The following is a 12590-nucleotide window of genomic DNA, read 5'->3' as shown; positions in this document are numbered from 1 at the left end:
CAAAGAATACTTACTTTTTATTAATTTAACATCTAGAAAGTAAGATTATCCTTGACCCGGACAAGAGGTGAATTCTTATAGACAAGGACGTATTCTAAGGATCATGGTAGTGAATAATATGATCATTATTTGCCAGAGAACAGAGTAGAAAAAAAAATGTTTGTATCAAAACCACCAGCTTACTGGGTCATTTTAGCTAAGAGGTTCAAATGCCATTTGTTATTAAAACAAATTTTTTATAAGAGTTCTAAATTACGAGTCCATCAAACTGGTTTGTAACTCTGGGATTCCCATGAATTTACTAGTGTCCTTACACAATGTCCTTTTGTCCACTCTAGATCCTGACTTCTTAATCAATGAAATGAGATGTCGGATTATATACATTCTATGGTCTTGTTCATCTCATAAAGATAGATTTTTATGAGGAGAATGTAGAGTAGATAGCTTTCAGGAGAAAGCTTAGTAGTATAGCAATATATATCTATTTACAAGATCATGTGGTCAGTCATGTATGCTGGATTAAAAACCAAGGTCACTCAACTTCATCTGACACTTTTATCAGCAAACAACATTTCCTGTGACATTACAATGTGTGGTAATAAAATAATGCCACTGATTTCTTTCTTGGATTGTGAAAAATATTCTTGTTACAGTCACACCTCATACATTTTAACAATGCAACACCAACCCCTAATTGTTACAGCTCATTGTGATGGGCTCCGATGGCGCCCGGGCACTCTGGTTCAAATGGTTTACAAGTAAGTATTTCTAACTTCTCAGGTTACAAGTTCCTCACAGATTCCCCTTATCCCCACTGCCCCTCCAGTTTTGAATTAAACCTATCAGATGTGAATTAAACCTATCACATCATATTTTAACAGTCACGGATCTCAAGAAATGACATAGCTATGTGATCACCAATACTGTAAATATAATACGGGGGGAGAGGAGATTGATGGAAGTATCTGTTGCCTGCCAACAGTAACTGGGATAGAGTATGTGGGTATGTGCATGGTAGAGGCATAACTGACCGTACATATGTATAGTCTTAGCTATTTAACCAAAGTTGCTCTTGCAAAAAAAAAAAAAAAAATGACATCCATCAATCAAATTAAAATGTAATTAGAATAATTACATCTCCTTCTAATCATCCCAGACTCACCACACTGAGGTCTTATGAAATGATCAAATATTTTAGTTCATTCTGCAATTTCTTATCTGTTAATAAGCCATATTGTAAGCTATTAAGTATCAGATTGACAATATCTTGGGCAATATTTAGAGAAATCTTAACCAGCTCATTTAACCTTACGCTTCTAAGTAATACAGCCTAAAATGACATTGATGGAAGCGTACTTACTGACAGCAACAATAAAATCTTTGTGTAACTTGTAAGTCATCAGTGGTTCTGCAAGGCACCTACAATGGAGAATGAAGCACACTTCAGAATGGCAGTATCTTTTTAGTTCCTCTGAATTTTCAGAGCTTCCTGAGAACGAGGGTATTGAGCTGCAGGATAAGGTCCTGGCTGGGGAGGCTCCAGCAGAGTGAAAATGCAGCTCCAAGAGACACCAGGCCCCCTATAGCACTTCTTGCCACAATCACATTAAAAAGAGATACTGAGAGACACTTTATTTTCACTTGGTGACAAAATTCCTCTCAGATATGGGATGATCGTTTAAGAAAAATAACTTTCAATTTCGACTTACTTTTAAAATTACATGTGAACCCCACATTTAAATTTAATATGAAGCAGACATTATTTAGTATCCATAAACTACCACAGCCTTTTAAGTTTATTATTCGAGAAGCCAAGGACAAGCTCCAGAACACTGCACACACACGTTATGACCTGGCGCCCTTTCCCCTCAGACCTCAGGAGCCAGTGCAGCCCCGTGCTCGGAATGGCCGGCGGTGCCCGGGCCCGGGAGAGGTCACGGGCGAGTGCCAGGAGCCCCACCTTCCTCACCTGAGGTAGTTTTTCAGTCCACTTGTTATTGTCTTATTATCCCACAGTTCAATATCAATGTCCATATCAGGAGGGGATTTGGGAGCTAAAGAGAGTAAAAATAAAATGTTTCAATCGTTCAATTCAAAATATTACTCACACCATTAAGAAAATAGATAAATAAGCAAGTCAAAGAAAAAGAAACTCAATCTCAGATATTTCTTGTGGAATGACAGTTACCCAAATCAAATTATTGCTAATTGCTAATATCACAGAGCTGTGCCTTGTGTTGGCCATGCTTCTAAGTACTTCAGATGGATTAAAATTTCCAGTCCTCACAATTCTTACATAGGCAGGCACTATTATTGTCTCCATTTTATAGATGAGAAGGCTGAGGCATGGAAAGGTTAAGCAAATTACCCAAGATCACAAAGCTTTAAGCAACTCAGTTAGGATTCAAGCTGCAATCTGAATGCAGCATATAGAAATCTCGTCCCTCTAGCTCAGGGGTTGGGAACCTATGGCTTGCGAGCCAGATGTGGCTCTTTTGATGGCTGCATCTGGCTCGCAGACAAATCTTTAATAAAAAAAAATAACGATAAAAATATAAAACATTCTCATGTATTACAATCCATTCATTTCCTACCGCTCATGTTCATGGTTGCGGGTGGCTGAAGCCAATCACAGCTGTCCTCCGGGACAACACCAAATTTTTATTGGATAATGCATAACATACATGGGTCGTTGTATGGTTCTCACAGAATTACATTTTAAAATATGTGGCGTTCATGGCTCTCTCAGCCAAAAAGTTTCCCAACCCCTGCTCTAGCTAATCAAAGTACACTTGAGAAAAAAGACCAATGTTATAAAAAGGCCCCCTCCCTCAATTCTGTTCATCCACTATAACTAAACAGTGAAAACTGAATACAAATATTAATTTTAAATATTACTTGAAAATAACTCTAGGACAAGCATAGCCTTTATCTAAAAAAACCCCATGGTTTAAATTATCTATAAGAATACAAAAATTAATTAAGCAACAGCTTCATCCAAAACTTACAAAATGTGGTGTTCATGAGTTTCTGAACCTTGGAGTTCACTCCTCCTATTCGGTAGAGGCCTAAAATTGTGATGCCTAATGAGAAAGAAAAACCACAGAGAAATGGATTGAGACACAACTTCCCAAGTACAGAATGTTAAAGACTCAGACACATGCCTACACAGAATTTCAAAGCTACTTATCCTATTTTGTAGTCTAACTTTAGAAAATCTACCCTGAAAGTTTCCACCAGACATACATTTCTCAGAGCAGACATTGAACAGTGATTTGAAAGTCTTTGAGGACGTTCGAAGTAGCAAAGTACACTGCCTACTCACCACTATTTGAATAAAAAAAAAATGTATTACACATGGAAAGGGATGAACAGCATTGCTCATCTATTTCTTCAGTCATGGAGTTCTACAGGGTGAACAGTTTTGTGGCATTTAAATCTTCACTTTAAAAGTGAGGAAACAGTTCTTAGTTTTTTCTGATTAACTTATTTCACTCCATATAATGTTATCAAGATCCATCCATTTTGTTGTAAATGATCTGATGTCATAAGTGGGACATAAAAACGAGACTAAGAGACATGGACAAGAGTGTGGTGGTTACGGGGGGGGGGGGAGAGGAGAGGGAGGGAGAGGGGGAGGGGAGGGGCACAAAGAAAATCAGATAGAAGGTGACAGAGGACAATTTGACTTTGGGTGACGGGTATGCAACATAATTGAATGACAAGATAACCTGGAGATGTTTTCCTTGAACATATGTACCCTGATTTATTAATGTCACCTCATTAAAATTAATAAAAATTTATAAAAAAAAAAGTGAGGAAACAGATTCAAAGAATTTAAGAAACAACTTAAACCTCTCAAAACTTCTAAGTGGCCACATCAAATTTTGAACCAAAGTTTACAGAACTGCAAAGCCCAATATGAGTTTTGCTTTAGACAAGTCTTCCTGGAAGTGTAATTGTCTAGCAGGTAATCAGAGTAGGCTTCAGGAGGGAGGGGATGAGCAGAGGAGGAAAAGGTGCTGAAATTGGGACAGTGACTGATGTCACTGAAGGAACTCATGTAGGAAGGAGATGCTGAAGAAAAATTACTTGGGAGTCCTATTGAACTCCCTATAGCTTGAAAAAAAATCCAAAAAACTAAAGAACTACATACAATAACAAACAATACAGAGTCCATCAAGGAGAAGTACACTGAGGCTATTTTGGGAAATGTCACTAAGAGAAATACGTTTATAGAATGATTTTTGGTAAACTGAAGTTGAAAGTAGAGCTATTTATGTGTTTATGTATTTTATATATTAATATAATTCTTAAAATTAATTTCATGTTAATGGCTAAATACATTCTCATTTTGTGAGCATTTTTATGTAAGAATGGGGACCACACTATGGTAACCATATGCTTGTCAGGCTATACTGACCTCTTGTTTCCACAGCTTGAATGCATTTCCTCACAAAGTTGAACCCTGCTTCATTTAAGTACACTGAAATTAAAAGAAAATCATATTAGGTGTTTATGATGAACCTGACATTTCCCCATCATTTGGCTCTGTTGGTTTATGACTTAATGTTAGTTCTGGATAGAATCTGAATTTTTACATTTCTACATTGGTAGAAGTGGAGGAAGATGGTTCACATTCACCAAAGTTATTATATGAACTTGCTTCATTAGAAATACAAATTCTTTTAGAAAGCAAACATGTTACACTGATGCCTAGCCAGGTAGCTCCGCTGGTTAGAGCACTGTCCTGATTTGCCAAGATTATGGGTTTGATCCCTGGTAACACATACCAGAATCAACCATGAATGGATAAATAAGTGGAACAACAAACCAGTGTCTCTTTCTCTCTCTCTCTCCCTCTCACTCCTACTTCCTCTCTCTCTAAAAATATATAAATATATAAGTTACATTTACCTATCCATTTTTCCTAAAATTAGCAATATCCTTCACTACAGGTTTTTACAGATAACAAAAGCAAAATCAATAAGAATAAACTTTTCTCGTATGTTAATAACTATATTACAAAGCTATTCATATATTCTTTCCCATGGGATTCTCAAAACAACATTATGAAGTAGAGAGAAGGTTTTACAATCTTAAAATGATTCATTGGATTGCTAGAAACTTCATTTTCTTTGTTCTAAGCTCTAGAGCCAGGATTCTAACTTAGGTCTCTTGATTCCAAGCCCAATGTTCTTGCTATTGCAATTTGTATCATATTATGTACTCTTATTGATCAATGTCACCCTGTTAAATTTAATTTTCTAAATAAAATTTTTTTTAAAAAGTAATTCAAAATAACCTCAGTCATGATACTAAAAATCCCCAAAGGTTATTATGATTATTATTACACAATGAAGTAACAATTTATTTTCATTGCTTTATGTCAGATTTTCTTTAAATCAGTTCTTACTTTCTTTTAAGGTTTTGGGTCCTGATAAAATTATAGTACTTGTTTAAAAAGGATTTAAGAATACCAAGTAACACTCAGGAAAAAACTCAAAAATTTTATGAAATGTAATGAAAACATTACATATCACATTCTGGAGATACGGTATTTCTTAATATTCCCAAATAACAACATCTGAAGATGATTCAAACTAATAAAAAATTAAAACAGGCTTCAATTTAAATATATGTTAAATATATTCATATAACTCAACACAGATCCAAAAAAAAATATGTATCATAAAATTATGCTAGCCTGACCCGGTGGTGGCGCAGTGGATAGAGCATCGACCTGGGACACTGAGGTCCCAGGTTCAAAATCCTAAAGTCGCTGGCTTGAGCATGGGATCATAGACATGATCTGAATGTCGCTGGCTTGAGCCAAAGGTCACCAACTTGAGCCCAAGGTCACTAGCTCTGCTGGAGCCCCTGGTCAAGGCATGTAAGGGAAGCAATCTATGAACTAAAGTGCTGAAATTACAAGTTGATGCTTCTCATCCCTCTCCCTTTCTGCCAGTCTGTCTCTCTCAAAAAAAAAGAAAACTATGCTAAAAAAAATCACAAAGAGGCACCAGCAACAGTCAAACTTGAAGCAATCCTACACATAGAAAAACACTGAAACTGAATAATTGAATGGTTTGAAAAATCTATGGCTCAAAAAGCTACAGGTACTGACATGAAAGAATGTTTATTATGTGTTGTTAGGTGAAAAGACTAATCCACAGCATGATATGACCCAATTTGATTAATATGTAATAATTTGAGCATATTTTTTCTTAGGAAAAAACTAACTTTTTACTTGCAAACTACAAGTAAAAAAAAAAAGAAGAGGATAAATGTAGCAATTCTCATTTTTATTTGCAGGATAGGAACTATATAATATTTTAAAAAATAAATAGTACTTCAGAAATTTTAAAAAAACATATTAAGAAATATGCCAAAACTAAAATATGTGCTGTCACCAAATAAGAACTGGCTCATTTATTTATGTGTCTGCAGGTCAAGTGAACAGAACTTGAATGCTCTGGGTGAGCTCAACATACAAAGATGAACGGCCATGAACATGAGTTGACAACCTACACGAGAGTGGAGCTCCATTTGAACACCAAGAAGTGATTGTTTCCAATAACTCAAAGTGCTACGCATTTATACATTATACGTTCAGAAAATTTTAAAGTAGTTACTGGAAAATAGAAAAACAAGTGGATGAAGATGTGAGGAACTACTATAAAATAAATTTTAAAAATGAGAAAAAAATGATTAATTTTCATTTTTAATAGCAAAAACCAAGCCCAGAAATGTAATCTTAGGTAAAAACAATATACTAGTATTTTTGTATCAATTAAAACTGCAAGTTTCTGGCATTTATAATGGTTGGTTCCTAAGGTCACATTGTTCAACTTTTTGATAAAAATAAAAGTGTGAAAGAAAATAATTTTTTAAAAATTTCAATAAAACTTGCCCATGACAAAATGAGTGAAGATAACTGTGATATAGAAAACAGAATTTAAGTATCCACATTGAGAAAAATAAGCAATAACAAGGCTATATGTATTTGAGGGTACACTGAGATTTTTGGCAGCAGAACAGAACCCCAGCCTGTTGCAATCTACCAACAGGACAGGCTCATTATGAAGAATGCAATCTTGCATTCAGTGTGACTGCCAGGTCATTCCTTGTGCGCCATTATCTGATGTGTCCAATGCATCTTGTGCTTTAGTTCTAGCCACTTGACTAAATAAAATGCCATTAATCAATCCAGAGATGTGGAAGAGTATCATATGCTGGCAAAAATATCCATGCTTTTGCTTGTTTCCTTTGAACAGCTTTGCTACTGCTTGAAAGAGTACAGGGAGGTTCTGTAGTGTGGAGATAGCACCTGCCTTTGTTTGGAGCCAGGCAAACCCAGCGTTGGATCTCAGCTCTAGTTTAGACTATAAATGGGAATGTGCTTACTAATTTTTATAAACCCTAGTTCTTTCACTTATACAATGAAGGGAAATAATAAAGCATGTTAAATGTTTGTTGAAGATAAAGATAAAGCCTCATGAAGCACTGAAGAGTTCCTACCATGGAAACTAACCTAAATAAAGAGTAGTTTCCTTTTCCATGTGCACCTGTCCACATATCACTGCTATACAAATGAAAATAAAAGAAATAAATATGTCAATCCTTAGTTCTAACCAGATGAAAGGGACAGTAGTTATTCTCCTACTTTCTAGTTGTATTACTAGGCATAGTTTTTAATCTCTCTGGGCCTCAGTTCCCTCTTCGAAATAGTAAGGACAGTAGCAGTATCTTCTTCAGAGGGCTGTTTTCAGACGAAACATTTGCAAAACTCCGAGAATATCGCTTGGAATACAGTAGGTGCTACAGAGTGTTGGCTACTGCCATCGCCACCATTATTGGCTATGGGAGAATAGAAATACCTACATATGTAAATTACATGAACAAGGTATTTTCTGGGCATGCCTGTAGTCCCTGAGGCTTGAGGAATTATCTGCCAGGACTGCTATTTTTTCAAAGAGACATGCATTATTATTTTTAAAATATTTTGTGCTAGAGGAAAACTCTGTTTCTTTAAATAAACACAGATCAGGCATAATCCCTACAGAACCCTGTGAATCTAGCTGGCTACTGAAAAAAAAAGTAACTTGTATATTAAGAAAAGTTCCTATATTCTCATTATCCTTTAATAAATCACAATGAACAAACATATCCTTTCATTGGAACTGAGCAGACTGAAGTAGTCTGGAATTACTCTTCACCCAGATATGCTGCACCTTCCTACAGGAAGATTACGTTTTCCAGTTCCCACGGAGATAGCATGGCCACACGTAAGCACTAGCCAGTGAAACAGGAATGGAAGTGGCCAGTGTCATCCGGTAGACACCAAGAACCAGTGTGGGGCTTGCCAGGTCTTTCTCTCCCTGGCTCGAGATCAACAATGACACAGGGAGAGGCTACTTCATGAGCCTGAATGCCAGAGTGACCACTATGTGTGAGACCCGGAGCCACAGCTGACCTAAATAGACACGTATTACAGTCAGGAAACAAACCTTTACTGTGGTAAGCCTCTGGGATTTGAGGATCATCTGTACCACAGCATAACCTGGCCAGTTCGAATTAATATTGTACAACTTAAACAGTTTGCTGTGACAGAAAGGAATAAATTAAATAAAGGCTGTACCATACTATTAACTGTTCCATGCTTAACTGAAATACATCTCTTTTTTTGTTTTAGGCTACTGACTTACCGAGTCATACAAAAAGGCAGCAAAGGACAGCAGCAGCAGTGCTTACTCATGGCTGCCTTGCCAACTACTCTTTAACAGTGCTTTTCCTTAAGCACCCAGATGTTTCTGCCCAGGTCGCACAAGAAGAGGGCAACGTGTCTTAAACAGGCAATTGCACACCCTGTCCCCTGGTGACTGGCAGAAAGGTGGCCACATGGAGTGTTGTTTCCGAGGGAAGTCAGGAGCACACACAAACTCTGAAAGGAAAACAAATGACTTCCCAAAGCCACGAAAGGGCTACTAGACTTAATATCAACGCTGATGTAAATTCAACAAAAATACACTTTCTAGAGCATAAAAAGGAGAAACTAGGAACTCCTTAGTGTTCAAATGAAATGTCATCAAAAAAGTATTACTAAATCAAATCATATCTCTCACCGTGAAAGGCTTATAATTTGTCACCACTCTCCTGGAGTGGAGGTGGAGGTACTCGTGCCACAACAGCAGAGGACAGGGAAGTACGGATTGCTGAGTCAGTCAGTGCCCGGCCTGGGCAGATGGCCAATGAGTGCTTACTGACTGACAGCTTCGTAATTACTGGTCTGTACCTGGCTTACTCAAGTACCTTCTCTGGTGGCTTCTATAAAGGTTAGTGCTTATCACCTCACAGGAGCAACTTTATCAACTCCTCACAGGGACCCCTACCCTTGCTCTGTATCTCCCTGTCACAGAGAGGACCAGAGGACTACACAGAATTCAACTACCACCAAATTTCTAGGAACTGAAATTCTGTAATATTAATGATACCGGGACTTCAGAGGTAGAAACAGAAGACAGGTTAACTTAAAAACATTTTTATTCAATTGAAAGTTAAGTGTAAACATTGTCGCCTCCCCTCCCCGCTGAAACTATTCAAGGCTAAAGCTTTTATTGAAACTAAATAAAAGTTTCTATAGGCAGTTTGGCGGCACAAAAGCTATTAATCTCAACAGAATTCAAACAGCCATGAGGAAAAGAAAAAGAATAGTCATCCATACAACTAACAAAGCAAAAGTCCTTGTACTTTCAATTTCCCAGTAATTAAAAACCCAGCATGTCCTTACAGATGTAATCTACTTGGCCTTACAGTACATTCTCAGGGTTGACAAAACAAAACAATACTTGTCTTAAATTTCTAATTCACTTTCCTAACCTGCCATTCCAGATTAAAAGGCCCTTGATCATGGACAACCGCACTATATGTGACTTGAAAGAAACAGGAAAGAGAAATGAGCACATCTCCTGGTGTTTGTGAAACCCATTGGATGCTTTCTCTTCTCCCTAAGGGATGAGCGGGTAACTCTCCATGGACCTGGCCCAGAATGCTCCTTCTTCCTGCTCTGCTCAGGAAGAGAACCTACTATCTACCCCTCTGCCTGGGTCTCAGTGGTGGAAACAAAACTGTATTTGATCAGTGGCCTGGGGTTGGGGGTGGGAGTGGGGGTGGTGGTGAAGGAGGAGACTATAACCAATGGATGTCTGAGAACCTCCAGAACTAAACTATCTAAACAGCAGTATGAAGCTCAGGAACATTTGTGACAGATGTCAGTTGCCTAGGATATGGAGAATGAGCATAACCTTTCTGTTTACTGCTGGGACAATACATTCCCTAGGCACACATGGGGAAAGTCACTGAAGCACACAGTGGCAGAAACTTAGAACTGTTGCGAAATTATGAACGTGTCTTGTAGTCCAATCACTTTGATTTTGTACATAAGAAGCAAACGTTAGCTGCCTGTCATTACACTTTCATTGCGACTTTAATTAGCAGAAACATCATTTGAGAGGACTTCCTTCTTCCTAGTTATGATCAGATACCTGGAATAAAGTAGGTACACAATGGAATATATATTGTAGAACTGAATTGCATGAGAAAATAGAACATTTTCTTTCACATTTCTCATTTTCTCCAGACGAAGAGTAGAAAGATCAGCTAAAAAAATAATCACACAAAATTGATGTTTGACCGGTGACAAGGCTCATGGCACCAACAAAGAATTCCAGAGAAAGCATTATTTAATACCATGTCTAGATTCAGTTGTGTTCTAAGGGTCCATCCTTGAGTAAGTCATTTGAATTTGAAAGAACCGTCTTTATAATGGATATGAAATGAAATCAATGTTAGAAAACACATTTCAAACTATATTCAAATGCAAATTATATAACAGGTTACTTTTTAGGTAATGGTTTAGATTGAACATTGAATACTTACAGAAGTCTTTAATTCATTGGTTAATGTTTCTGTGATTAGATACAAGAGGGTAATGGAATTTCTTTTTTAAATAATTTTTTGTTTTTATTTTTAATTTATTGAATTTAGTGAGAGAGAGAGACAGAGAGGAACATCAATCTGTTCCTGTTTGTACCTTGACCAGGGATCAAACTGTGTTTTGGGACGATGCTCTAACCAACTGAGCTAACTGGCCAGGGCAAAAAGATTTTTATACTAATCACTTTCCTTGATTAGCAATAAAAGAAAGAAATGCAAGACTAAACACTGGAAATATTTCTTTAATCTTTAATATTAAAGGGATTTTAAATCATATATTTTCTTTTGATAATTTTTGAAATTAATCACTACCAATAATTTTATTCAGTTAAAATGATGGGTTTTCTCAGACACTCAGCATTTATGACTTTCAGATGAGTGCTGAAAAAAAAATCAGTTTTTATTAATTTAAAAGTCAAGGTTATCAAGTCTATTTAAAGAATAAATTTAGACATTATGAGTAAAGTCAATTGAGTTAAAAAACTAAAAATAACTGTGATAAAATTGCAAATAATCATTAAAATGACTTACTTTCTTCTTTCTTGCTCATAATGGCAGGCAGGGTATAAATCTAAAAAACACAGGAAGTCAATCAATTACTTGCAGTTAATGACCTAGTGGAGAAAATTACCAGGGTACAATGATACACAGAGAGCCTGTCTTGATTTCAAGGTCTTACAGCTGCTGCATCCACAGTGCCACCTCCCACCCTGTACCTAACCTTGCCTCCCCTCCCTTTCCATCCCTGACTGCCCTGGCCTGGGGAGAAGTCTACCTCTTTCCATCCGACTTGTGCATCTCGTTCTCCTAATGTATGATAGCCCTGCTTGAGGAAGTAGGTTCATGATGGAGTTTACCTGATTGCTTTTTACTCGCATTATTCACTTAGTGTTTTCCTCTCAACATGTACAATCCTAACTGGTACTTGCTGAGCTATCACACTGTCTTCTGAATCTGCTCTAGGGCAGGTCTTGCCTCTCAATTAGTGGTGAAAAGTTGTTTTGTTTAATTTTCCATCTGTCATTGACTGCTGTTTTTGCATATTACAATACATACAATTAAAATAACATAAATATTAAAAACATAATAGAGGCAGAGTCCAAATTTTTTGTGAGGTTGAACAAATACAAAATGGTTTCTTCAAACTGTTACATTTTCCAGATGCTTAAACATCATTTCTGCCCTCATCTTGCCAGGGACCAGTACCCCTGAGAGGGATGGTCTCAAGGTCTGCAGGCCACTTTTTGGGCAGCTCTGTTGTTACACAGGTACTTTACACGAGACTGTTCACAGGTTCTTCGCCATCCAAGGACAGGTCCCAAGGGACAGAATGTGGCATCCCACTGGCTCTGCAGGCTCACCCCCCTGACCATCTAATGCCATGTTCTTCATAAAGAAAACAGTGGTTAATAGTTTATTTCTATTTACAAAAGCCTTCCCAGGAATTATAAATTAGCACACTGACATTAAAATAGCTATTAGAAAAATAAGGATATGGACGAGGGAAGAAGTGTCAACCCACAGGCAGTTTTATCAAGTGAGACTACAGGACTAGTTCTTATCCTGAATTTGTTTATCACACTGATAACAAAGCT

The 12590-nt window shown here is 37.1% G+C and overlaps 1 protein-coding gene across 1 annotated transcript in view; it reads right to left on the bottom strand.

Annotated features, from left to right (window-relative positions):
- Positions 1 to 12590, bottom strand: part of ARHGAP42 (Rho GTPase activating protein 42) — a 283181-nt gene that overhangs the window by 24420 nt on the left and 246171 nt on the right. Inside the window, exons 12-16 of the mRNA XM_066371165.1 lie at positions 11527 to 11566; positions 4424 to 4486; positions 3009 to 3083; positions 1970 to 2054; positions 1361 to 1419 (exon numbers count right to left, since the gene is read on the bottom strand). Of these exons, the coding sequence (XP_066227262.1) occupies positions 1361 to 1419; positions 1970 to 2054; positions 3009 to 3083; positions 4424 to 4486; positions 11527 to 11566 (322 nt within the window). The remainder of the gene's footprint in view (positions 1 to 1360; positions 1420 to 1969; positions 2055 to 3008; positions 3084 to 4423; positions 4487 to 11526; positions 11567 to 12590) is intronic.

Source organism: Saccopteryx leptura, chromosome 1 (assembly GCF_036850995.1).
Source record: "Saccopteryx leptura isolate mSacLep1 chromosome 1, mSacLep1_pri_phased_curated, whole genome shotgun sequence".
Taxonomy (NCBI): domain Eukaryota; kingdom Metazoa; phylum Chordata; class Mammalia; order Chiroptera; family Emballonuridae; genus Saccopteryx; species Saccopteryx leptura.
This window is presented reverse-complemented; position numbering and strand designations above follow the sequence as displayed.